At 40.0% G+C, this 27,555-nt stretch overlaps 1 protein-coding gene across 1 annotated transcript in view; it reads right to left on the bottom strand.

Moving 5' to 3' along the window:
- The window catches only part of SPAG16 (sperm associated antigen 16), a 371,328-nt gene that overhangs the window by 179,461 nt on the left and 164,312 nt on the right, over positions 1–27,555 (bottom strand). Inside the window, exon 11 of the mRNA XM_050340454.1 lies at positions 12,130–12,273. Coding sequence (XP_050196411.1) covers positions 12,130–12,273 — 144 coding nt within the window. The remainder of the gene's footprint in view (positions 1–12,129; positions 12,274–27,555) is intronic.

Below are 27,555 nucleotides of genomic sequence, written 5' to 3'. Positions count from 1 at the left end.
TTTTAATGAAGTTCACCTTCTTGATTAAAACTTCCTTATTAGGACTACTTTGCACTTCAAGAGTGAGTGTTTCACATTGCAGGAATTTAAATATAACATGCTCCTACTACCAAAATGTGCCACAGTATGGCATCCATGAATTTTCAGACAGCAAACTCGAGTAATTTATAAACAAGTTTCAACTTAAAAAGTCCTCCACATTTTAAACAATTTTCCCTTTCTGATCTGAGTATTGGCAACAGAAGCCGCCATATCCAACCATACACCAATCCTCTCTCATCTGGTGCCTTTCCTACTTCTCTTACCTGCTAATCTCTGTCCCAGTGCACAAATATCCATTTTTTCCAAGGTTTTGGCCCACTCTAAACACAGTTTGTAGTTCTACATTCAGGATCATTATAATGATTTCTTATTTCCACAAGGATGTCTCCAAAGGAGGTTACAAACCATACCCACCCCAGTCAGGCCTGTCCCATTCCAAACCAATCTCCTTCTAAGATTAGGTTGGTACTCCCCCCAAAAAATATGTATAAAATGTACAAAAAATGGGTTAGCTGCCATCATGTAATGTAACTAGAAGTGGTTAAATGAGATTCTAAAATAATTTAGGCACCTGGTAGAAGGCAGTTTTTAGTACACACAAAACTGTCTTTTAGGAGGCTTTGGAAGTGCACCAGGAAAGGAATAAAAATGAAAAGAAAAAGATAAACTAGTTACAATACTTGGAGATTAGATGTAGCAAAATGCATGTCAGTAGGACAGCAAGCACTACAGGAAAGATTGGGAGAGCAATCAATTATTACCTTTCTAACAATTTTTTTAAAATTAAAAAAATATGATGTCTTTTCCAAAAGCCATCTGCCAGTGCATGTCCAGCATCCCATGACAAAATTATACACCCATTTAGCAAGGGCTGGGAGCATCCTGGCATCCAGTTTGAAGCAGGGAGCTCACAGTGGTATCTCCAATAATTCTGAAGCTGCTTATGCTCGATGTGTTTCTGGGTCTAGTTGTGCCACCTTCCTGTAAGATACTGTCAAGTAAATTTTCCTCCATTAACTTCATGAGAAATAATTTTTTACCAGAAATCAAATATAATGAGTAAATATTGCAAAACTACCATATTTTCCGGAGATGGGATCTGTTCTGTACCATTCCAATACACATTGGCATTGCTTGAGGGAAAGTAAGTTAAAGTCTTCCTATACACTATTATATTTTTAAAATAATGTATTTAGCCCACATAAAACCATGCACAGTACCAATCAATACCCATAACATACATTAAACAGTGTGCTATTACTGTGTGATACTTCATCTCAACACCCATCCCATCCAGCGGAGGTCATTTTTCCTCCATTGGAATGACTCCAAACCCTCAAATTTTAATGAAGGGCTGTTGAAGTAGGGAAAAATGTAGTTTGGAAGGAGTTCAGAGACATGAATTCCATGTACAGAACAGATTTATGACCTATATTAACAACAATAATCCACTGTCACAGTTCCTCTGAAATGCAAAGTGGTGGATCAGTCATTTCAAATCCATTATCGTCCCCAAATGGTGGTCCAGTGATGTCTAATTGCAACCAATAGCCAGTAATGAACCACAGTCATTAATCCCATTTGCATGTTTGTACAAAGCATCATTTTTAAGCTGCATATTCATATGCAGAGAGAGTTCAGTGAGTGCAGAGAGATTTCACAGCCTGCGGAAAGTTCTGCACTGGGATTTGAACATTTCCCAGGCACCTGGAAGAATATTTAACTCACTCTGTGTAATGATCTCGACAGTGAAGCCCAAGGAAACACACAGGACAGTGCACTAGCCCATTGTTTGTATTTGGGGCAAATGATGATCTTACAGAGCCATGCCCTGGGGATACAGGAACATAGCTCAAAGGCAGGGAATTAGTTCATGGAGACAGTGATCGATAACAAGTAAAGTCCGAGAGTGGAGGAGGAGTGGAAATGCTAAACATGAGCAGAATCCCGGGTTGGTACAAAAAAAAAAAATCAAGATACCAAAATGAATATCATCTTTCCCCCTTTCTGTGAAAGGCTTTGCATGAAAACTCAGTGTTGATTCACGAGGCCATGCAGCCCAACACCCGATTGCTCAAGAAAGGGGGAAAACCAGGAAACCTGAAAGCCTCAAAACCAGCAATTCTCGAGGCTGATCTAAACTGTGGCCTTCTCTCTGTCCTACCCATTTTTTATATATACACACTACTCAAATGCCAAGAAAACAACTACCACAAGCTAAGAACTTGGTTCCACCCCCACGTCCTTCAACAGTCAAACAGGTCCTGATGCTCAGGCAGCCAACTTCCCCCGTTACTTGTGCTACTGCAACTGTCTTGAATCCAAACTTATCCAAATTACTGCAACCACACAGCTTGAGGGGAAACACAGAAATACAACATAGAAATGGCTGTGCAATTCGTATCTGGAGCCTGTACTCAAGACAAAATTTTGTAAGCACTCTAAATATTTGGGGTTTATTTCCAATTCAAATATCTTAGCTATGGCCTCAATTGAACTGCCATTCTCTAGTCAACTCTAACACTAATGTTTGTTATTTTAACAGCTGCACTTTAGGAAGGGCTCATTTTAACAATATAACAAACATGGATATCTCCTTAGCCACTCCACTAGAACCCTTGCAACAGACTTGAGGGAAAATACAATTGCCTTTATTGCACAGAGGAAAGCAATAATGAACCAAGGATGTTAAAGGCATCAAGATTATAATTGCACTCAGAGAGACATAACACGAGAGATTCTATTAGGAGAGATGTTTTGATGTGTATAACGACTCTGAGCAGAATGACAGCAACACGTTCAGGATCACAACAGTGGAACTGAGACTCACCAGCCCAAGGAGGCAGACAGCTCTCTGCAATCCCACCTCCTCATCCTCAAACCAGGATGCTGATGAAGCCAGAAGAAAATCTCAACTGCTCAAAATCTGAACCTATCACAGTGAAAAACATTTTTTCCTCATAACCTAAATAAATGATCAGCAAAACTGAATTGCTTCTGGTGACTCCCAGGCAGGTGCTGCAGCAGAAGCTGCAGGAACTGAAAATCAGGGAGATGTGTGGGAAAAGCAACCAAGAACTCCTTGTAGAGCAGGCAGATTTCTGCAAAGCTTTCACAGAACATATTCATGGCTCTACTGAAGCTGAACTAATAGGTTTAGAAGTATCCCATTTTATTGGTACTCTATAAAGAGATTTCAACTGCATATTCCTCCTCCCTTTCTCTATCAAAGTGGTTGTCACAGAGAAATTACTTTATTTCTTTCACGTAAACACCAGATCTAATTACCCACACAGCTGATCAGGAAGTTTCCTCCTAATTTCTAAGTCAAAACAATCACATCAAAATATTGCTGAATTTGAATAATTGAATGAAGTTTTGTCATAAAGAGGAAGACAAACTTGACACCTGTTTTGTGAAACTGATAATCACAATAACTTTTCAACTAATAACAGAGTGCTTTAAAGGTCCCAATTATTAACATGGCTATTGTCAGGTATAAAATTCAAATACTCAGAATGTAGCACACAAGATAATCACTTAAGAACAATAAGATAATTTCTATGTAAGCAAAGTATTCAGTACATTTGAAAATTATTTACTTTTTGGACAAGCATAAAGTTGAAATGATAAATCATGAAGATAAGGTAGTTAAATAATAAATTAAATAATAATATACAAAGGCTAGCTAACCTTTCATTCCCACCCAGAGTTCTAACGTATCCAAGGTCACAGACTGTGGGTATGAAGACTGAGGTGTTTCTGAAATTCAACAAGCATGTAAAACCACCTGTGAAACTACAGAGCAGTTCCATCAAAGGGCAGCATTTTATTACAATATGTATTTTTCCTGTAATTATTTCAAATATACATTTGAATTGCTCAATAGGGCCATTGCTGCTTCTGCCAGCCGGTTTCCTCCCTCTCCTCTCTGCAGGTGCCCTCAGCACTTCTCTCCCCTGCTCCTGGCTGAATTATTGTAATGGGGATATTATTAGTGAATCACTGACTTGGAGTGGTCGGTATTTCCACCAACTAAGAAACAGAAGCCAAAGGTAGTTTTTCATTAAAGCCTGGTCATTCTGGATGAAAAGTGAAGCCTATTCAGTAACCACACTATGGAACTGCAGAGTGTTTGCTTTTTAAAATCAATATAATGATAGACTCTTAAGGTTCCTGACATAAAAGAAAGAACATGCATTTTGTCCTGAAGAGTATTTCCAGTTCTGAATGGATTTCAAGGACAGTTCTGGTAATTGAAGGATATATTTAAAAACAGAAAAAGTGATGCAAAGTCAAAATACATTTCTGCAATTAAAGCACCTGTGAGTCAACATCAAAATCCATGCAATAGTAACATTATTTTGGTCTTTCTATTGATTTGGAAACCTACTTCTGTAAAGGAGAGGTTACATCCTTGCAGGACACCAATGGCCTATTAATGTTTCCAAAGTCAAACCTTCCAGGTGGCACTTGGGCTGCCAACACAACCACCTCAAAGTCAGAAGATGAGAAGGACTGGGGTAAAGGAGACACCTCATGATTTGGCAACAAACAAAACTTGCACAGGTTTGGACATAACCCTGACCTGTGTAAAGAAATGCTCCTCAGCATGGCAGGAGTGGCAGAAAAACGACAATTTCTGAAGAGCAAATCAGGATCTAAATGTGTAGCAAGGCTGTAATTATCAGCCCATATTTTCCAAAAGCACATTGCAGAACTGAGCTCTCGAAAGCAGTCCACACACTGTTTTTTCTTGAAATAGATACTCACCAGTAGTTAACACAGCTCTCTGAAATGATATATAACATACTTTATGTGCATACATATACATCTCAAAACCCCCCAGAGAGTAACCAACAGTTCCACGTGCCAGAAGAGATTAGTATGGGTAGAAACATTTGGCTTGTGGGTGTGGGTGGAAGGGGAAAAATTTTAATCGAATCCATTACCTGGTTATTGATTTCTCTTTGCCAGACTGATCCTGTAGAATACTTATAAAGCCTTTGACATTGAAATGTTTGGCCAAAGATATTGGATTAGACTAAGCAAAAGCTGAGCTTCTCATGTAATCTCTCATATTTCATTTATATGTGATTTATTCCTTTGTCCAGTAGAGGCTTTTTATTGATAAAAATAATGAGATTGAGAATCCCATAGGAAATCTAATGCCCACCCAAACATGTTTTTGAGGTAAAAATAGTAGGCTTTGTAGGCTAGAGAGAGAATGATGTTATGAGAACACTGTTTCCTAGTATAAAAGTAGGAAGTTTATCAAAGATTTTGAAACAAACAAAGTTACTTTTGAAATTAAAATTTTGCTGCACTTGAAAAAACCAAGCACCCAGTGAATACCCTGCACTGGGGAACTGCCTGAAAGACTTCTGAAATAGTTTTTTCTTTGCAGAACAAATGAATACAACTTTTTTTTTTTTTCTTTTCCTTTTCATTCCTGTATTGGCTCGGTTTGACAAAAAACCTTAAAAAATGTCTCATCTGCTAAATAGGATGTGTTACATAAAGCCAGTTAGGTGACTGAATATTATCATGCCACTCAAAAGAAGTTTCTAACCACTGGCAAATTTAGTATGTAATCTGGTAACTAAAGACTTTGTTGAACAAGTATTCAACAGTCTCTAAAAAATTAAACCATTATGCCTTTTCATTAAATAGGCGCTCAAAAGTCCTAAGTAAAATGTACAGGCTATTTCACATTTCTTTAATAACTATCAATAGTATAAAACCTACCTGTTTCTGCCATGAGCCCTCAATTAGGTTTTAAAGTCTCTATTTCAAGGCACAGATCAAAATAATTCTGTTCCACTGATAGGCAATGGAGAGCTTTGTGATTAACAGGAGTCTTACAACTGTTTCTTATGTTAATGCTTAGAGTGTAGTGGCTTTCAAGTTTCAGCCTTGTTTAATGTATAACGTGGAATTCCCTATTTATCACTCAAAAACCAGCAGAAAAAAATGTTTTGAAGCTCAGTGTCCATGGACCTTTTATTCATCAGGAATCTCCATGATCCTTTCACTGAGAGGACCACAAGCCTGGCTGGCTCACTGGTCAGACAGGAGGGTGAAGGCTCATGTTGTCCTCCTTCCCTCGGTTCCCAGATGTGCACAGCAGCTGCTCACCCAGCCTGGGCAGTGGCTCCAAGGGATGGGTGACAACAAAACACAACACTTTAAAATCCCTGACTCCAAACCTTTCTTCACTTCTTCCCATGGACAGATGTTTTGCAGAGCCCCAAAAGTGTATGTGAAGTGTATAAGAAAGATCCTGCAGTAGCACAGTCCCACTGCTTAATGTTAAATTACAGTTACCATACAGACAAATGTTGCTGCATTTAACTAAAGCAAACAAACATTAGATTGTAGCAAATGTTTAGTAGATCCTGGAATCATAACTGAAGCAGTAACTGTTTGTTCTGGAAGTCTCCCCAGTGTCACCAAATAAGTACAGCGTCCAAACTTAGAAGTCAGTACATTAAACACAACGGCATAATAGATAATTCCTATTTTTTCTCATCAAAATAAAAATGAATCTAAGGCTGGCACTAGGAATTATTAAAGTATGAGGGGAATATATTTGAAGTCAGTAGAATTCTTTAAATTATCCTGTTACTATGACTAAAGAACCTACTCTTCTCAATACATCATAAAGTGCTTTTCATTTGCCGAGGCTTCATGGGCCATGCATCAGTTTAGTTATTCAAAAAATATTATTTGTAATATGTAATTAAGAAGAAAGTAGTCTTTTATCTTTAGTATCCGGTTAGGTATCTTCATACCCTGCAGATGTTTCTCACTGCACACTGGTATCTGACTGTCAGGAAGATCAGTGAGGATTGATGCATAAACACCTACCAGTGATGGGACCCTCCTCACCAGAGCAGCCTGCAGGGAGCCAAGAGCTGTAGAGGTGATGGAAGAAAAGAGAAGCACACTCCCTTCTTTTAATTCACCTTGATAATCAAAACACTCGGGCTCTCAAACTACAAAAGCGTGTCCACTGTGAAATTCTGAAATTGTACTTGTACCTGCCAAGCTGTCAAGTCTGATTTTTGCTCCTCAACGTTTCTCTCCTTCTCCGAGCACAAAGTCCTCTGAGATGCAGCGAGCAAGGAGCAGTGTCAGACTGTGCCTGTTACCTCTCCACATCTGCTCATGGAAACCCAGCCTGCCTTTCCTTTCTGAATTTTGCCCCTCGCTGCCATCACTCCTCAGAGCTTTCCCGATGCTTTCCCTCCCCTCCTCAATTAATGTTCTGCCTGGCTTTGCAGTCTGTCCTTTCTTCACACTGAAATTCATCTCTGAATAGTTTCTTGACAAATGATGATAAAAAAAATTAAAATCATGTAAAAAAATAAAATCAAGGACTTACCTAAGCAAGAATTCATTTCAGTTTCAAAGTTTATTCTGACTTCAGTTCTGCTCAGGAATTTGCTTTTTAAAAAGATTTTATAAAGACTTTTTTTACAAGTTTTTAAACAATGGGAAAATCATTTCCACTCTGATAGAATCTCACACGTTTTCGTATTTATCAGTCACTGCTCTTAAAAACCCTCACCCCCAGCACTGCAGATTTCAGGCAGGGAAGAGGTTCTGAGCATCCAGTTGCATTTTCCAAATTGTATCCTGTGTCCCCCATCTCAAGCCTTAAATTTCCACTGGAGACAGAGGGTAAAGTCAAGAGCAAACTTCAACGCTTTTGGCTGCTGAAGTGCTGGCCGATGTCAGTTCAGCAGTGACTTTGTGCTGCTCAAGGAGACCTTGGTTTTAGAGGCAGTTGCTCAGAGTTTCTGCAGACCAAACGTTCATAAATCTTGCACTGCTCACTACTCATAAAGCCCCAGTCACTCAGGAAGCACCAAAACCACTGCCCCTCCACAGCCTGCTCCCCTGTGCTACAGAATTTCCCTAAAAGCTTCTTGGGCCAATTTAAGCTCACCTGGAGTTGCTGTTCCCTCTGCAACCCATTCAACACCCACTCCCATTCCTCACATCCATCATCAATATATTCCCCTAACTCCTTCTGCATTCAAGGTTGTCTTTCTCCTCTACCCATGCACAGATTTTCATCTGAGTAACATCACCTCCATCACCTTTGAGAAATACAACCTGAGAGAGAAAAAGAGCTGTCTCTTTCTGACAGAATAGGGGTTGTTCTTTCAGCCCTACACCTCATCTTTCTCTTGCATCTCTTCATTGGAACCTTTGTCTAGGGTATCAAACATTACCTACCTTTATTTTGATGTCTGATGCACGAATGTACTTACCCTAAATTTTTTTTTTATTTTATTTTACGAATTACTGAGGAAACAATATGGACCTTCAGTTTTCCAGCAGCAACAGAATGCATGGAAAGTCCACACAGCTAAAGGTAACTGCTGTAGTCATTTTTATATAATAATTAACAAATTGATAGCTGTTTTGATTTCTTTCCTTGGTAACTGTGAGAATTGCAATAGCAACAGCAAGAATACAAGCAGCTCTGCTTCTGTCTTAGGTGAACACAGGACGTTACAAGGAGTTCACAATTTGATAACTTTCAGTGCAAGTTTTAAATAGCTTTAGGAACCTACAGTTTGTACTTCTTTTCAGTTCAGAAATTTATTGTATTCCACTGACCCAAACAATGTCTGCATAAAAAGGGGTACGAACATTTTAGAAGAGTTGACTTGATTAATATTTATGAATATATTAAGGACATTACATATTGTACCAACCCACACGCAGGGCAAGAATACAGTATTTTACTGCTCACTGGGATTTATCAGTCATTAACACACACCTCTGCTATGCTGCAGAGCTTGATACTTTAGCCACCCAGGAAGGTTAGTAATACAGATAAATAAATCTAGTACATGCCATGAAATATCTTAGTGCAATTAGAGTATGGTTCTTAAAGGTACAGCATTAACATCCTCAGCTTATTCTAGAAAATGCAGATTTTTGTCTGCTATTTCAAATCCTTGGGTCACCTGGCATCATCCACAGGTGCACCGCACTGCTCTTCTCTAGCTTTCCAGATTCTGAACACGAAGCCTCTGTGTACAACTGTGGCAGGAGTCATTGTGACTCCTTCACTCTTTCACATACATAAAAAGTAAGTTGGAAAATATTGAATTTTTCAACAGTGACAGGAACCTGGAACAGCTAATTCATCTGCAAAGCACTGTTCAGCCAGACTGGAGCAGAAACATTGTTTGGTTTTGAAGTCTGACCAGTTGTCACCTGAGCTTCAAAGAAAGGAGCCCTGTTCTCCTACCAGCTGCCACACGCTGTAGACGACAGGACCTGTTTGAAGTTTTACCTTTATTTTAAAAGTTTAAGGCAAAATCCTACCCTCAAATGTGCAGAGAGCATCACAACACCGCTATTCTGCTCTCCTCACACGCACAAAGCCAGCCTGCTGCCCTTCCTGGACTGTCCCGTGGGGGACTGAGACCCTTTGCATGGACCTGGGAGCGCCGGAAGACACGACACAGCACCAGGCTCTGGAGCTGCAGCCAGCCAGGCAGCCTCACCCCACTCTGTCCTGAGCAGGTGCGAGAGGCATGTGCTTTTCTGAGTAAATAACTGTGGAATGAAAAACAGTGTCAGTGAGGTGGGGGGGAGAGACTCCTCCATCCAACAAATGTCAGTCTTCACCGCTATAATGTACTAATCAACGGGCAAGGTCCAGGGCCTGAAACACACCTTTGTCACTGCTAGTTTCTACTATACCGTTCTTTCATGGCTCTTGGAGATGCTGAGGATATAAACCCAACACCACTTTAGCTTCAAGTTTATATAATACCTTCACAGCTACCAATGAGACTTCATTGGTATTTACTCCCATTTCCACAACAGTGGTACACAGACATCCACAACAAAGACCCTTGCTCCAGTAATAACACTTTGTGAACATTTAAAAACCAGATTCCCAGGATTTAAGTCATTTGTATGTGCAGAAGCACCAGTTAAATTCCCATCATAGCTCTAGATCTGTTTCTCCTCAAGTCATTAGTGACTCAGTGGCAGTGTGTGGGTTCTTGTCATGCTGCATGAAGATGATCTGAAAGCAGACTTGTGGCTGCACACGGAGTACTTCTCAGACCAGAGATGGAGATTGTTCTAAACCTGATCTTACAGAAAGAGAGGAGAAATGATCTAACAGAGGACGAAAAAGAAAGACTGCAGAAGCGTGGGAGTTCTACCTAGATCATGATTTAATAGCCCAGTGGCTCAAAAACATTTTTCTTTTCCACTTTTGGAGGAAAGTCATTTTAAATCTGTAAAGTGGTAACCAAACTGGAGGTTAACTACATTTGCTTCCGAGGGGGGGGGGGAATCTATCAGAACTTTTAATTTTTACTTAATTGGTTTGACTTCCAGAAAAAAATTATATATAGGAGACCCCTATTTAAAAAAAAAAAAAAAAAGAAAAAGATGATTAAATGTATTCTGTTGCATTATATATATTTTATGCAGTAACAGAAGACAATATTTTAACAGCACTACTTCTGAATCACTCCAGAGCATTCAGCAAGAGTCAGTTCATACTGCAAGAGAATAATGATGTACCTCAACTCATTTTGATTTCAATAATTGAATGAGAAATAGCAAGGCCTATTGAAAGGACTGTATTCTGGTCAAAGACTAATGAGAAAATAGTTTTGAGTCTCTGAGTCAGTGGGTGTCATGGTAACAATGCATTATCGAAATCTGATTAGCATGCCCAGCAGCTTTATAAATGATAACATGCTCTTCTAATTGTATTTCCCTTTCTTTTCCTGTGATAAGTTTTATATTCATAACAGGTAAGAGGTAAGGCAGCATTCTGTTTATCTGCGAGTTTAAAGTTAGGATGTCCAGCACGCTCACAAAATCTGTGAAATCTGTCAGTCAGTAATAGAAAAAATTTCCTACCATGTTAAAATAAGCAGCTGAGCTTATTATTTATTACTTCTCTCCTCCTGTATTACATGCAGTTATTTAAGTTAAACATTATTCTCTTCTTTTAAATATATATAATCACTCACAAGGATATATCCATGAAAAAGAGAACACTGTGACAAAACACAAGCATCTTAAGAAAAAGCCTATGTTTCATAGGAGAAAGTGATGCAAGAAAAGAGTAGGTGCATTTTTAATTCATTCCAGAAAGCACGACTCCATGTTCTTGAGGTTTTGAGAAGAGGGAGGGGACTTCCTTGTGTTTAGGGGATTTGTGTGTGCCTTTGCTATCTCATTACAAACTCAGGAATCAGGAGGAACCATGAAATTAAATACGATGTATTTCCTTCTCATGAAGGAAAAAGATAATATCGCTTCATAAAATAACTCCAATGAAAATACAAGGTTGAAAGCTTAGTAATGCTCCTTTTACAACTGAACCTCAGGTGAATAGTCCGGCAGACCGTTATTATTTTAACAGCAAAGAACTCTATTTTAGCTGCAGCCTCACAAACCTGATGCAAAATAATTTCAACATACAGAAGCTCTGTCTTATTAAATGGATTTTTGTTTTGACAGTAAAATGGTGTTCTGTTTTTCAACAGAAAAGACCAAAAAAATCGACTTCATGTTTGCCCTATTTCCATGACCCTTGTAACCTAAATATTTAATTTTTATTTTCAGTGTTCGCTTTCATTTATTAGTTCAGCTTCAAATTCATATGATGAGAGAGCAGGAAAGCTCATATTCTTATTTTCTAGGTAAACTCGAATACTCTTAGTCATATGACAAATAACGCCTAGTACAAGGCATAACTTTTCTGTATGATTAATATCAGAACTGTGTTTGCCATAGTGCATGAACATGGAGAGAATGAATACAGCAAGACTTAAAAAGCTCACTTGTTACGTGCACTGGCACGTGGGCAAAGTTTAAGATGTACAAAATACTAAAAGCAATCAATCTTAAGTCAACACACTGAAAGCCAGAGGAACATTTATCTACATGTTTGGAAATTCAGCAGAGAGCGCAGGGCTACCCTGAGAACAGCAAGTCGTCAAAGCAGGCCGGTGAACAGGGAAAGAGCAAACAAGGACTCCCCAGGAGGAATCAGTGCTGCTCCAGGGCACTGTTTGTACTAACCTGGGCCGGAAGCAGCAGCCCGAGAGCCAGTCGGTGTGACCTTCACCCGTCATGAGGATGTTCCCGTCGGGCAACGCCCACATCTTCCAGAGGTGGTCATCGCTGCCAGTCACTACAATGTCTTTTCGGGGATGTAAAGCCAAGCTGCAGGGGAAGAGAGAAGCAGGTTATGGTCGGAATCAATTTCATTTAATGGGAAATGCACAGCAGTGAGCTCCATTAACTCAGGGCAACAGCCACAGAGAACTCGGATTCCGGATGGGCTGAACAAGCAGTGATGCTTTCTATGCTCCTAAGAATTTAAAATACATGCTCTGGAGATGAGCTTCTGCTGCTACTGAAGAAAACAACAAAACAGGACTGACTTCTGTGAAACCAGAATTGTTTTCACACTCTATTTTTTTGTAGTTTCAATTAATTAAAACACTCAGAAATGCTTTAGAATACTTTGTGAGGATACGTTCTTACAAACATGCAACACAGGTAACACACGAGCAAGCCACACCAACAGCGATCACCTTCTACACCCAAAATAACTTCAAAAAGCACTGGCATGTCAGTCTGCTGCCTTTTCTTCCTCCACTCCCCCACCACTGTGTCCACAGGTGTAAAGTCTCCTACCACTGAGAAATAACTCAAATGATAATTCCAGTCCAGGAGCTACAGTCATTGCCATCACTTCAGCACCTGTTCACTGGGACTAGGTCAGAAAATGCACTTCAATTCTCTAGTCCAAATGTGTTACATGTTTTCATTTTTTAAATATGCAGCATGCTGCGATGTAATGGAAATCATACACTTAACACACCCCTGTACTAAAAACTCAGCTTATTTTTGATTTAGCAACTGCAGTGCAGCTTAAAATGGATCCAGGGAAGAAAATCAATCTGTTGGAAAGATAACAAGTAGTGTATTTCATATGGATTTGGTTATTTGATTCAAATCATTGTAATGCCTTAATATTTGTTGAACATCAAAAATTTCGAGTAGTTGACTTTAGTCCCATGAGCAGATTATTTAAATAGATTAAATCTGGAGTTTGGAATCAAAATGCAACAATGGGGAGAGGAATCATAACCTGCATGTACACCTATTTCAGCTGTGCATCAGAGCTGGCAGCTTGGAGAGAAAAATGCTTCTTAAAACAGAATGAGAGTAGAGAGAGATTATGCTGAGAACCCAAATGGGAAGAAAAGAGAGGACTAAAAGGTACACTATTATAAAAATTTCTATTTTATTAGTACCTCTCTCCTGCACTCAAATTATTTCATAAAATTCCTAAACCAGAACCAGAGCTTCTACTATATTGGGAAAAATAATTACCTCTCTCAAATCCATGCTAAAAACATATTTTATGTGAACTAGATTTTCATCAGAAAACACATCTATTCTTGCAGTTTAAGGCTTAGTCTAGGAAGATTCCTACAGATTCATCAGATGAATTCATCTTCTTGACTGAGGAGCCTGCGTTTTACTCATTCTCTAGTTTCTTAGAGAGAAAAAGCAATGTTTTCTATCTTTGCCCAAAGAGGATAAACTTCCTTTGCATTTATAGGGGAAAAAAGGAAGGAGGGAATGATGCTATTTAAATTCTCCAGAGATGCACAAAAAGCAGTTGTATCACTTAGATGGGCCACAACAGATACCTAGAAGAGCAAAGAGGGAATACAGATAAAAGGAGAGAATTAAAGGCTGAAAGAAGGCACCGGTGGCCTGCAAACCACAGGAGAAGAGCTGGCCCAGAATCCCCGTGCAGGAGTCCCTGCTCCCTGCGGATAGCACAGTCCTGAGTCCTCTGGGGGTAGCAAGGGAGTGGCAAGGGAAAAGGAAGCACAAATGGATACAAGAAGACCAGAGAGGGAGAAAGGGATGCCACTGCAAAAACACTGAGCATGTGCTACTGCAGGAACCTTAGTCAAGGATTTAGGCCTGTCTATGATGCAGCTGAAAGGCTCAACTTTTCTGGTTTGCAACTAACTTTAAAAGTGTGTTATTTGGAGAAAACAGACAAGTGAACAGAGTCATATGGATACAGCTTCTCCTACATTCTTCTCTTAATCTGCTTCAAGTACCTTCCAGGTTTTCCCCCCAGGTATTTCTGCTTTTAGTGAAGTACAGCTGTGTTGTGAAGACTTTCCATCAGTTGTCTTAAATTCTTCCTAAATATCTGCCTTTCTCAGTTCCCAAAGTGCACTCTGCAGTCTAACTTAAATCACCTTCAGTTCACCCTTCATGCACAGAGAAGTTAACCCAGCAGCTTCCTCCAGCCCCTGGCTCACCTTCTGAACAATCCTTACCCCTGGCCAGGCTGCAGCTGCCTAAGAATGGGGGAGCTGTGCTGTCAGCCATCCTGCCTCAGCTCCCAGGATCATCTTCCCTACCCTTAACCCTCCCAACACACTTCCCGTCCAACTTTTGAAGTTCAAACTTCTTCAGTGACTACACATTCCTAAAGAGCTTTGAACAATCCATAAAGTGAGTTTCATATGGGTGAAAATATCTTGCCCTCAGCATGAAGCCTGCAAATTTGTTTTCCATGGGCTTTTCTTTTAATTGGAGAGCTCTTGTAAAATGCTGCTGCTGACCAATGTTTTTTTTTTTTTTCCTCCATGCCATTTTTACAGGCACACAGTGAACACCATTTAATTAACAGCAAATTTGTGACATGACTGCTGTTGAGCTGCTTCTGAGAAAGGGAAGCCCATTCATCCAAAAGGCATTCTATATGCAACATTAATTAGGCATCCTTGTCTTCATTTCTGGCAATCCAGCATTGTATAGATTTTTGCTTCATCTCTGTTCACAGGGTCTAATTATTTCCAGCACAGAAGACTTTGGGTAGATTGGAACGGAAATCAATAATGGAACATGTGTGATAGGAACATTAGTTTTCTCCTCCTCCTCCTTTGGGATAAAGTGGGATCAGTGGAGACTCAGCCAAGGAAAAAAACAAACCCAACAAAAAGCCCTCTCGGAGATTTGCTGCTGTTGAGTATATAAATACCCATGTTTACACAACTCATTCTGGCATTATAAGACATTCTCATCTCTTCAGCACTTGCCATGGTAGATATATAGCACTCTCAGTAATTTGCTTTCAAAACAATCATCGATTATTTTAATTTATTTTGACTGAGCCATAAATAAAAATACGGTATCTTCAGATGCAAAATACTTTCAGTCTCAGCATGTACTACACTTGACCATTTCACACACATAAAATCAACCTGCAGGTCAAAAAGTGTTAAACCCAAAGCTGCCTGGGTAACCTCAGTTGTGTGTTTAATACAAGCACTGCACTGCACTGAGGCAGGGGAGAGCTCAGATCCACGTCGAGGAAAACCTCCTGGCAACAAAGGTTTCTGAAACACTGGAACCAACAGCCACGTGCCACCATTAGCCTGTTCTGGAAGCTCTCACGCACCTGCCACGGATTTTCCAGGTAGATGACTCCCATCATGGTTAGGAGAAATGGGTTGGTCAGAGCCTTGCTGTTCCTTCAGGTCCTAAGACAGCAATGTTCCTACTGAGTCTGGTTAATTTAATGCACAAAACTGACAGTGCTTGTATGTGAAGGACAATTACAAAACAATAAAAGCATCGCCTCAACCTCTACTAAGGTATAACAGCCAAACCCCATTGCACAGGAGCAGAACAGTAAGGTACACAATCCCCCCCCTTATAATTTTAAAACTATTTTAGTGGATAAAATATCTCACAGAATCATATTCAGCCTTTTTTCACTACCTTCCTACAGATCTCAGGAGACTGCAGGAATAGGAGACCAGAAATAAAAAACTACCATAAAGAGTCTCAAAATCAGGCACTCTTAGAATGAAAAATGCAAAATTAATGACCAACTTAGTACTCTAAGTGACTTATTCAAACCTCACCAACTGCTCTGTGGCAGAAACAAGGACAAAATCCAGTTTTCTATAGTTTCACATATAGGAGTTATAAGAGAAGTGTTTTCTCAATATAGACAGCATTTAGCTGCCAAATTCTAATACAGCATTGTACTGAATATTGCTTGGGATACACAATTTCTAGAACTTCATGATTTGATCAAATTTATTTGCATTCCCAGATACTGGCAAAGAGGATTGCTGTTAATGCCAGTAGCTGCTTTCAAACCAGAAAGCTCTTCTGCTGCATTTCTTGCTCCAAAATGTGAGAGCAGCAGAGTTGCTCCAAGACTACAAAAAAAATCCCAAATGCATTTTTCCTAGTGACAGAAACATTTTAGCTAACATTTTCTTGAACAAAAATTCAGCCTTGCTCACCATACCTAGCACAGGAAATTCTGGGCTGAGCAGTTACATTTGGGTGAAGTAATAAATGTCTGAAAAATCTCAGTTTTGTAGCAGAAACTGTTGGGAAATCACTGATATTTCTTTCTCTGCCATCAGGCACTCTGGGTGTGTTGGAATGGCAGAGCAGAGCAGGTTTTAGAGGCAAGCACATAACATGCACTGAATTGCAGAGGATGGATTACTGGTTACAGCCTCAGACAAGAACAAATATGTGCCTAAATATGGGGGCATCAACAGCCTTACTGAAATCAGTGATATTGTTCACATGCACATACTTAGTTATATTGTGGGACTGGGCCCTAAAAATGTAAAGAATTTGTAAAAGCCAAAATATGATTCCAGCCCTGATTTTGCTGGACACCAGCCAGTTGTGCTGAGACAAAGGACACATTAACCAAGGTGTTAGGAACAGTTTCTGTGGCAAGGGATGGCTGGACTGTATGACCTAATGACAATTTCCACCTTTGAGAACACCTCTGAGTTGCCACAAAGGTGTTCCCGACACCTCTGAGTGCTGGGAACAACACCACCCACACACCTGCTGCCATCCAGCTTGGTCCCAGGAATGGCTGCTGCCTGAGGGCACTGGCACTGCTTCCCCATCTCCATGATCTAATTACAATCAGGGTAAATCTCTAAAATGATGACAGATAAAGAGGTATAAACCACACAAAATAAATGAGATCGAAGAAAGGCTGATTTTTACCTCACGATGGACCGTAGTGGTAGCCGGCAGTCGTGAAAATCCCCTCTAAGAGCAGAAAGGGAGCAACAGAAAACACACAGTTAACCCCTCTGTCTGCAACACCTTTGGGCAATAACTCTCATGTCCCTCCTTGCCTAAGTGGTGGTGGACAAGAACGAGGAAAACCAAGGTGAACAGCAGCATTCTGAGGGCAGCAGGGGTGGCTGCAGCAGGAGGGGGCCCAGCCAGTCCCCCACAGACCCACTGGGGGATATGACGGAGCCTCTCAGCGACACTGAGGGGCCTCGAGGTAAACACACTAAAGAAAGGGAAAAAAAATGGGACAAAAAGGAGAAACGCCAAGGTAAGGGAAAACCTGCTTCAGCACTGTGGGGCTCCTGCGCTGCCTGCAGCCTGAAGCAAGTTTTCCTGACGGGAATTGTGGCCCATGGACAGCCCATGGTGGAGCAGGCTTTTCCTGAGGGACTGCAGCCGTGCCGAGGGGCCATTCCAGAGCAGGATGAAGTGTGAGGAGGAAGCAGCAGCAGAGAGAAGCTGCTGAGCACTGGCCATGGCCCCTGCCCCTCAGGGAGGGCGAAGGGGCAGCAGCGCGGGCATGGAGCTGGGGGAAGGAAAGTTGCTGCTTTCACCTCCACTTCTCACTTCCCAAGTCCATTTTTATTGGCAATAAATGAAATTAATTTCCTCCAAGTCGAGTCTGTTTTGCCCACAACAGTAATTGGCCTTTATCTCAAACCATGAACCTTCCCAGCCTGTTTTCTCCTCCCGCCCTGTTGAGGAACAGGAACAAGCGAGCAGCTGGGTGGGCACATGGCCCTCAGCCACAATTAACCCACCCATAAATTAAAACTAAACTCATCACAACAGCCTAATCAATTATTTTGCCTGCTACAATTTATCCTAACATGCCTTCTTCTAACATCAACTCTCTAATATAGTCATTTCTACCACCTTTTATATCTTGGCTTGAGTTACCCAGTCTCTGTACCTGCCAGCATTCTTCAACAATAATTATAACCCTGACATTTAATTCAGGGTTTTATTATGCAATGGTAGCATAACTGAAAAGCTTTGCATTCCTGTTTAAGGTCTTAAAATTTATCTTTTCATGACAAAATGGAAGAGGGAAAAATGCTTTCAAAAGAGAAAATAAGAGCTAAAACAAACAAAAAAAGGATAAAGCAAAAAAAACCCAAAACCAAACAAACAACCAAACCCACAAAAAGAACATAACTAGGGGGGAAATACTCAGAGCACAAAGCTAATATCTTTTGTTTCATTTATGTAAATGCCTGTCTGGAAGTCAGTGATAGATCTCACTCACAGCAATGCTTAAAAATCTCTATCCTGTCTAGTGAAATTCCTGGCTGCTTCCCAAGCTCCTATGACTCAGGATTTGGGAGGGAGAAAACCCTCTTGGATCTCAACATACCTAAAGTTAACCTTCTAGACTACCCAGCAGATCTTGGTACACCGTAGAAAATAATTAGAAAACAGTCTTCCAGAAACTTAAACCCGCATTTCTAAAGGCTGAGCAACTTCCTAATTCACAGTCAGGGCTTATGTACTTACTGTAGACACCATGCACACAAAATCTTCACTCTCAGCTGTATAGCAGCAGCAAACATATTTATTCCTGTGAAGTGGAATAAATTCACACACTTTCTAACTTGGCAAACCCAACTCTCTTCTCAACAAAAAACAGCTTCAAAAAAGTGAACACTCCATACAACACACAGTGCCTCCACAAATAATTGTACTAAAGACATTGCTGTAAGTCACTGATACAGACACAGTTGTGATAAATTAACAACATCCATTTTGTGATGCTCTCTGATCACTTGCTCTTTATCCACTCCATCTGCAACTATCAAAATGCATTAATTTGTATTAACTCAATGTTGTAACCTACCTAGGTTTTACTGCATTAGATCTGACTGTGCACCTGCTGTGCCAGTATAAAATCACTTTCTTTTTAACAACAAATTTTGGCCCTGGATCAAATTGGAGAAAAATTAAAAACTATCATGTCAATCTGCATGTGTTTTCTGAGGTCTCAGTCCTTTGAAGATATATGCCTAGTCCTGAATTATGCAGTGCCAGGAGCCCTGCTGATTTCACAGCATATTAACTTAAAAACATACATAATCCTGTTCAAGATAGAGTCCTTAATCAGAGCAGAGCAGAGGGATTTTTCTAGAACCTATGTAATAACATGCAAATTGTTTATGTCTGTAGTCTCCTGTACTGTGAACCTCTGCAGCCTAAGGTTAAGCCTTTTATCTGGAGTGCCTGTAAATAACAATGGGCATGAATCTAAATCACTTCTTAAAGAATCTTTACTTATTCATTCCTTCCTTTTGCTTACAAGGTTGTTGATAATTACTGATGGACAAAGAATAAAAAATCACTTAGTCTACAACGTGAACTGTTACACATGACAGAAACAGCAAGTTCCCAACCTGCCTCAAACCAAAGCAGCAGGTAAGGAACACATCACCTTCCTCCCCAGAGAAGACCGCATTTTATTTTCAGTCTGCAGAATCCAGAGTGAGGAAGGTGGCTTGATTTTTAAATTTATTTAAACTGTCATACAGTTTAGATGCTGACAAAGCTGTGCATAAAACAACAGATCAAACAGTTGGGGTATTTTTGGTAAAACTGAGAGTGCTATTAAAGAAACCAACTAACTCAGGAGTTGCTCCCTGTGACTGTAGTTCACAAGCTCTTATTTAATATGTATTTGAATCAAGCTTAGTCAACTTAATAGGCACCCAGCATACTTTAGGGAGAAGTAATTAAGCCAAAAAGAAAAAGAATGAAAGTAGCAACAAACAAGTAGATGCAATTAAAAAGTTCAAACACTGACATCCTTTCCTAATATCTTCCCTCTGGAGTGAAGGCTCTACTTCCCTGTCTGAAATGATTTATACCATGATTCACACTGCCCATGTACTCATCTTCTACTCACTTCCTTTATGAAATATGCTACATCACTTTCTTTTAGGGAAAGGCAGCCCCATACCAGTATTAAATTACAGCGTCCAAAATAGCACTGTAACAGGATTAGCCTAGATCTGCAGCATCTTGAAGCCAATTCTGAAAGAGATTGCAGCTCACAGGACAACTCTCCAGAGCAGCAGGGAAGAGGCAGAGAAAACCATGATCAGATCAGGCACGAAGCTCAGCAAAGGAACGGCCCTTGGAGTTCACACTGCACCCATGCTTGGGAACCACTTCACAGGCAGGGAAGCGAAGGGAAATGCAATCCAGGAAAACATGCATGAAACTGTGCTACTCAATATATCCCTGTTGCCTATTTTTTTTGACCTGTGTATGTATTAGGTACTTGTTGGGTACAGAGATAATAGCTTGTCTACCTTTGTAATGAAAGACAAACTGCTTTTCTAAAAGGCTATTCTAGCTTGACCAGCTTGAAAAGATGCAGATTGCTTTCACAAAAGCTTCTACCTGTGGCCTGATTTGAATTAGTTTTCGTCATTACTGTTAGCAATCCCCAGACTTCTGTTGCATGGCAGCTTTTTCACAGACGATTAGGAGCAGTGCTGTGGTACAGAAGAGTTTGGAAGAAAAAGTACTTGAAACTTGCCAGTTGGTAAATTCTGTTAAATTATCAGGGTTGATAAAGGAAAATATTTAAAAATATAATTTGCAATTAGAGCATCAAACAGCAAATTCACAATTCTAAATTAATAAGAAACCAAAGCATTAACTTCCAAGGTCAGCTGCCAGTGTTTTTTTCTCACTTCTGGAGGCATGGAAGGGTGGGTATAACGCTCTGTGCTTTATTTCACTACAGTAATGCTGAAAAATGCTTCCATCAACAGAATTAATGGAAACTCTTGTGGGAAGAAAGTTACATAAATAAATAGTTTCTTCACAGTTAGGACTAAGAGGAAAAGTCAATAGCTATGAATCACGTTCTTCCTCTGATGATCTTCCTAACCAGGCATATATGTATGAGAGAAACGGATTTTAGGTTCAGAAAGGATCACAGTAATTCTCCACTCTCACGATCTCCACGCTGTAGCTGCAGCCCCTGGGGGCCTGTAAAGCCCTGCTGAGCAGCTGGTCTGCCCAATGGCTGGGCAATTTTTCCCACCAAAGGCAGCCACTTTTCCATGACGACTCAAGAGAAAAGTTTTTCAAGCTGTTTGCTCTGCTCTCATCTCCTACACAGAATTACAGACATATACACTGGAAGGCATCACCTACTCTGCCTTGGGAGGAGGAAGGATTGTGCAGACTCACCCAGCACAGATTTACTTTTAACTTCTCTTTGCAAAGTAGGTTCCACAACACCTGTAGGTGGCTTTTTCCATGGTTCATGCTTCAAAAAGGAATTTCTAAAACACAGCCTTCATCACACTGAGTACAAACTACAAAGATTCCTCTTCATTATTCTCTCAGAAATATGGAGAACAATTCCTCTTTACATTTTGTCTTTAAATCTTTTTATGTCAGACAGTTGTTACTAACAATGTCTTAAATTAGGCAAACTCAATTATCTACCTGATGCAGTTTTCTAAAGCTTTTTAAGTCATGACCAAACACAGGATTGTCAGCTCAGACCTCACCAACCATAACTCGGAGTAATTACCCAATGTTGTAGACACCACATCTGTCTTCCCACATCCCAGAATTACATTTCCTTAGTTTGCAAGACCAATGCATTGTGGACTTTATTACCTGTTTTTCCTCTTCAGAGGTATTCCCTACCTTGTATTTGTGTATCTAAATTCTTTTTCCTAGATATATCATATGGCACTTCACTTAGTGAAATTCACCTTGCTGGTTTCAGACCATCTCTCCAATTTGCCAAGTTTATTTTGAATTCTGATCTGATACCGAAAGGTATTTGCAAATCCTCATGGCTTGGTGTCATCTGCATATTTTATAAGCTACTCTGTATTCCATCCTCCTCGCTGCTAATGAACACACTGAACTGAACTGATTTCCTAAGCAAACTCTCAAACTGAAATGCAGGCTGTGGAGTTCAGTGTAGCGGTTCCTGGACCAAGCCACTGAATTGGTTTGTACTAAAAATTACCCTTTAGAAAGGCACACAATACATTTAAAAACCTTAAATGCAAGAAAAGCCACCATTTGCTCTGCTAAATTGTTCTGACGGTTAGTTATCCTATTTTTATTTTTGCACAACTTTAAAAATCAGGTCAGCTTCAGTCTCCAGCTGCATATTACACTCTGGTTACTATATCAGAGAAAATATTCATGGAAATGACTGACTTAGAGAATTATAGACTGACTGCTTCCACCACATCGTTCCTTAAAACTCCCATGCACTAATCTTCACAGACAGTAAGAGGTTAATGATTTCTGAAATGCCTGGTGAGACTTGAACAAAATAACGCTGTTTTAGGAGAATCAAGTGATAGTTTTTGTTTGCTCTGTTATGGAATTAAGTACAATCACTCCCAGAAAAATATTACCCTACTGGGCAAAGCCAAGACCTTTGAGACCATATAATTTCTAGAATGTTTGCTATGCAATATTTGGCATATTTGGTAAATTCTCTTCCCATCTTTCCCCCCTCATCACCATCTGCTGTCCACAGGCATTACAGGGAAGAAAGCAGAAAGCAAAGCTCTCCAACACTGGAAAACAACCGTAGAGAGACCCAGATCCACATTTCTTTATGAGAAACAGAAATAGGTCTCAGGATTCCCTTCAACTTCCAGCATGTGCAGTGAAAAAGAAGTTGGGATAGAAGAAATATGAGACTTATTTATTCTGGGACACAGAGGGAAGGGGGAAAAAAAAAAAAGATAAGAAAGCTGGAGACATATCCCAAGCCCTGTAAAACACAGCCAATGGACCAAGTCTGACTGCTCAAATATCCACAGTCCTTCAGTGTAACACATTCCTGCAAAAACGGAACAGGGTACATGCTTTGCATCTGAGTGGCCAGGATTTAATTAACATTTTGATATTGGAATATAATCCACAAAAGGTAACTGTGATCAAGTCCATTGTGATGCCTGGACATGCCACACTGCCTGTCCTGGCGTGGGAAAGGTGTATGGCTGCTTTTCTTTCTCTAAGACAAATTCCATGTACTTCATTACCATCCTAAAATTACAGTAATGAATGCAACATTTACGTTTTGACAAAGCCCTGAAAATGTTTCTTGCAATGAACAGGCTGCACACAGAACAATAATCTTCATGGTTGAGTCTGCCAATTGCCATTCTTTACATTCTCCTAGTCCCAAATATTGTAACATACCAGACCCTGTAAATGCTTAAGTAAGGTGGGTCTAGCCTTTATAAAGAAGCATTAAATAAGACTGACACAAGAGTCTGAAATAATAAAAACACATACATATTAAAAATGACTTCTGTTAAGCACAAGTGTCTCTGATACATATGGAAACCTTACAGTCCAATTGCAGGAGTTATCTGAAAGGAGTCACCAGAAAGGTGTCTTCATGCTGTTCAAAACGTGATGTTTTTCACGACTTCCTGATATCTACAAAACAAACCCCTGAAGACTCAAAGTCACACACGTTACAAATTTTCAATTCAAAGCATATTCAGAATAAAATACCTTTTCCCAAGTCAAATCTAAATGAAAATGATGGGGTTCCAGATTTCTGTTTTTCACATTTGTTAGCATTCTCACCATCTGCCGCCACTGACACCATCTGCTGCCATTTACAGACCCTGGCTTTACGTTCCAAAGCAGTTCGAAATCTTAGGATGGTCCCAAGAACCTAAATCTTCTGTTGTGCTGTGGATTTAGCCTATTAACTAGCTGGCTGACTTAAACTAGAATCCTGGAATATCCTGAGCTGGAGGTGACCCACAAGGACCATCAAGTCCAACTCCTGGCCCTGCACATGACACCCCAACAATCCCACCATGTGCCTCGGAGTGTTGTCCAAATGCTCCTGGAGCTCTGGCAGCCTTGGGGCTGTGCCCACTGCCCTGGGGAGCCTGTTCAGTGCCAACCACCCTCTGGGGGAAGAACCTTTCCCTGAGATCCAGCCCAAAGCTCACCTGACCCAGCTTCATAAACCTCCCTGAACACAGGACCGTACAGCACTAAGGCCACTTTCCAACCCTCCACGTCACCATCCTGTTAGGTGGTGGTGTCTGTGCTAACCATCCAAAAGCCAAACTCCCGCAAAGACAAGGCTTATGGAAACTGTGCAAGAAGGGCAAAAACATACTTCATTTCAACAACTGCAATGCTCCAGCACCACTAAGCTCATGGGTTGGCATTAATCCTGCTTCCAAATGACTTTTGATTCGCTTCAAACTGGGTGATAATGAAGGGTAAAGATCAGTCTCAAAAGACTCTGGTTTCCTCAGAGTTTAGTGTCCTGTGTCCGAGACTTAAAGGAGCTAAAAACATCTCAGTTTCGTTTTGCTCCCACCAGTTTGTGTCCTGCTGCATGTGCATCACGTACATATTTATGAAAGAGAAAAAGCCCACATTCCTAAACTTAGCTTTGCAGGCAAGTACTATCCTGCAGAGAGCTAAGGACCTCTGGGAATCTGACCAAATACTACCAAAAACCATACAGTAATTTTTGTCAAGTAATTTTGGTTTCACGCATTTAAATACAAGTGTATCATTAAGGTGCCAGAGAACAATGAATGAGGACAGAGGTGCTTGCTTATTTTTGATTTGAGAGAGACTAGACTTACAGGAAATGTTATTATTATGCCATCTATTCTGCAAAAAGCTAATGATGTCTTTAAAAAAAGATGGATGAACTGGATCACTGCAGCTTGCACAAGTCATTCAGAAAAATCTCATAGACATAGCTGGAAAATTTGCTCCTGAAGGCAAAGCTACAAAGAACAACCACAGTAAGAGTTTCCTTTTGAGGGTAAGCACATCTGCATTGCTGCATATCTATATACCAAGACAGTGGCTATTCAGTGAGCAGGATCTGGCATGTTAAGATGAAACATTGCCAACAGCTGCTGCAGAGAGTCCTTCTGCATGACATGTTAGGAAACTCACTGATTACCTGTACAATCACTGACAAACTTTTCAGCCGTACCTGTTTGTGTGACAGCTGCATAACACCTCCAGAAAGACCATACGAGGTGGCTTTTGTTGGTTTTTTTGTTCCTTTCAGTACAAAGTCAAAATATCGGAATATTTTGTACCACTAAAAATAACCCCTTTGTACTAACTAAAACCCAGCAACCCAAAAGCCAATTCTTAATCAGCTTTATAAAAAAAGCTAATCAAGTGTAGTTGTACATAGCTCTCTTACACATTCTAATTTTAACGTCTGTATAATACCATTTACATTTGACCAATGCACACTGCAGACTGAACCCCCCCATCATGCCTATTCAAATTACTGTAAATTTAAGAACTGCTGGAAAGTAGAGAGTGCAACAGAACTCTATAGTCTATTTGTCATAGAAAAAAAATAATCAACATGGTAATTGCAGAAGTGCAAAATGCAGTTTAAAGACCAATGCTGGCAATTTTTTTATTCCACTGAGTAGGAAAACTAATGGGGCACAGCTCAGATTAGTTTAGTGTAATCCTAAAAGCACTAAATAATACTTGCTATGTAAGTACTTTAAAGTAAACTGCTGAAAGTAAAAAACATACACAAGACTCCACTCCAATGTTACAGATGCAGAAACATAAGAGTTGAAATCACCATTAAATCAGAAATTACATAGACTATTTTTATTACCGTTAATTACTCTAATTTGGCAGAATATTTCACATATTCTTAACTTCAATTTCAATACCAATTCTGTTCCATTTTCTAATTTAAAAAAAATCTAACTTAAAAAAAAACCCACCACAAATAATAATATCCACTATATGGAAATTTAGGAGAGTCCCCCCTCTCTATAAAGAGACACAGTGACATGGATAGAGTTTCACAGCGTCCGTGCTTGAATCCCTGCAGGCGTTAAAATTAACGTAACCAAGAGAAATCCTTTCTTCATTTAATAGGACTTGGACAGAGAATTGCTTAGAAGAAAAAAAATACCAATAAAGTTCATGGGAGTTTGGACTGACTCAGTATCTCAGCACACAGCACTGTGCAAATGTGCTTGATTCTCCCTCCGTAAATGCCACTGTGCGTGTCTTCCAGCAGTGCAAAAGGAAACAATACCCCATGTCCCACTCCATGGAATAACTGCACTTACAGTAATAAAATGGGGATTTATAGAAACATCTACTCTAAACTGTTTCTAAAGCTCCTGAAACCTATCTGGTCTAGTTTATTCGAGCCCTGCAAACCTGTACACATGAGCGCACTCTGGCCGTTAAGATTTTACAAGTAAGAAAATGCAGAAGGTAGCTGCACCAAAATATGTCAGTCTTAAACCACACCTAAAAATCTCTCTTAAAAATAATAAATAAAGCAGATGTTATGCATGTACACGAGTATATAACAGCAGTGCTTTATAATGCTATATTTAATACCTAATCCTGCACATATAACAGGCCGAATAGAGGATTTTGGGCTCTTTCTACAAATTCAAGTGTTCCAAATAAGAGCAAATGCAGAACACAGCTAATTGACAGGATACAGAAATGGAGTGTCACTATGCTATTTTAAAATATGATTCTGAATTGTGCATTAAGTCCTGACTGTAAAGAAGTCAAACACTTAAGTTACACGCAGAACTCCTGCATACAATGAATCTGTAATGCACACAATTAGCCTCACAAAGCAGAGTTGAACATTAAATTACACCAATTTATTTTGGTGTCAGTAGGATTAATTACATCCCTCAGCTTAACTACTGCCCTGTGTACTTATGTCACTTGTGCAGAAGAGGAGTTGATGTCAACACCGCACCACACACTCAGGAGCCCCTGTTCCCAGCTCCCTCATATCCACAGAGAAGAGATTCCAGTTCTTGTCTGAGTTGTACACAGTGAACTAAAAAAAAAAGATGTTTTATGAAACTGGAAAATAATTCATCTTGCCCTTGTTACTGTGTGTGTTTATATATTAACAGAGCTTGCTATTGCAGCTGGCCTTCATAACTCTGTGTATAATAAAGTAGAATATTGAGAACAAGTATCTGTGTAATTAGCACATCAATCATGTCATTCTTTAATATAAACTAAGTATTAATTCCCTTCTCCATAGATTCCCTCACCGTAACTAACACAAATTATTAATTAGCTAACCACACAGAAAACCACTAGAAGTACACAAATTCCAGGGGCTGTAGCTCAGGGAGCACCCATGGGAGCAACCCACCAGCCCAGCTGTGCTGGGCTTAGCTACTGCTACAGCTCCCATCTTTCTTGCTACTATAGTTTGTTTCTGAGATCCAAATATTTCTTTCCAAGGGAAGGGAGAAAGGTTTAAACCATGCCTTCAACATTTTTATGAGGGCCCTGTGATAGTTTTCTGCA

Source organism: Myiozetetes cayanensis, unplaced genomic scaffold (genome assembly GCF_022539395.1).
Source record: "Myiozetetes cayanensis isolate MyiCay16 unplaced genomic scaffold, myiCay2020 scf9, whole genome shotgun sequence".
NCBI classification, from domain to species: Eukaryota; Metazoa; Chordata; class Aves; order Passeriformes; family Tyrannidae; genus Myiozetetes; species Myiozetetes cayanensis.
The sequence above is the reverse complement of the archived record's forward strand: the minus strand, read 5'-3'. Positions and strand labels throughout refer to the sequence as shown.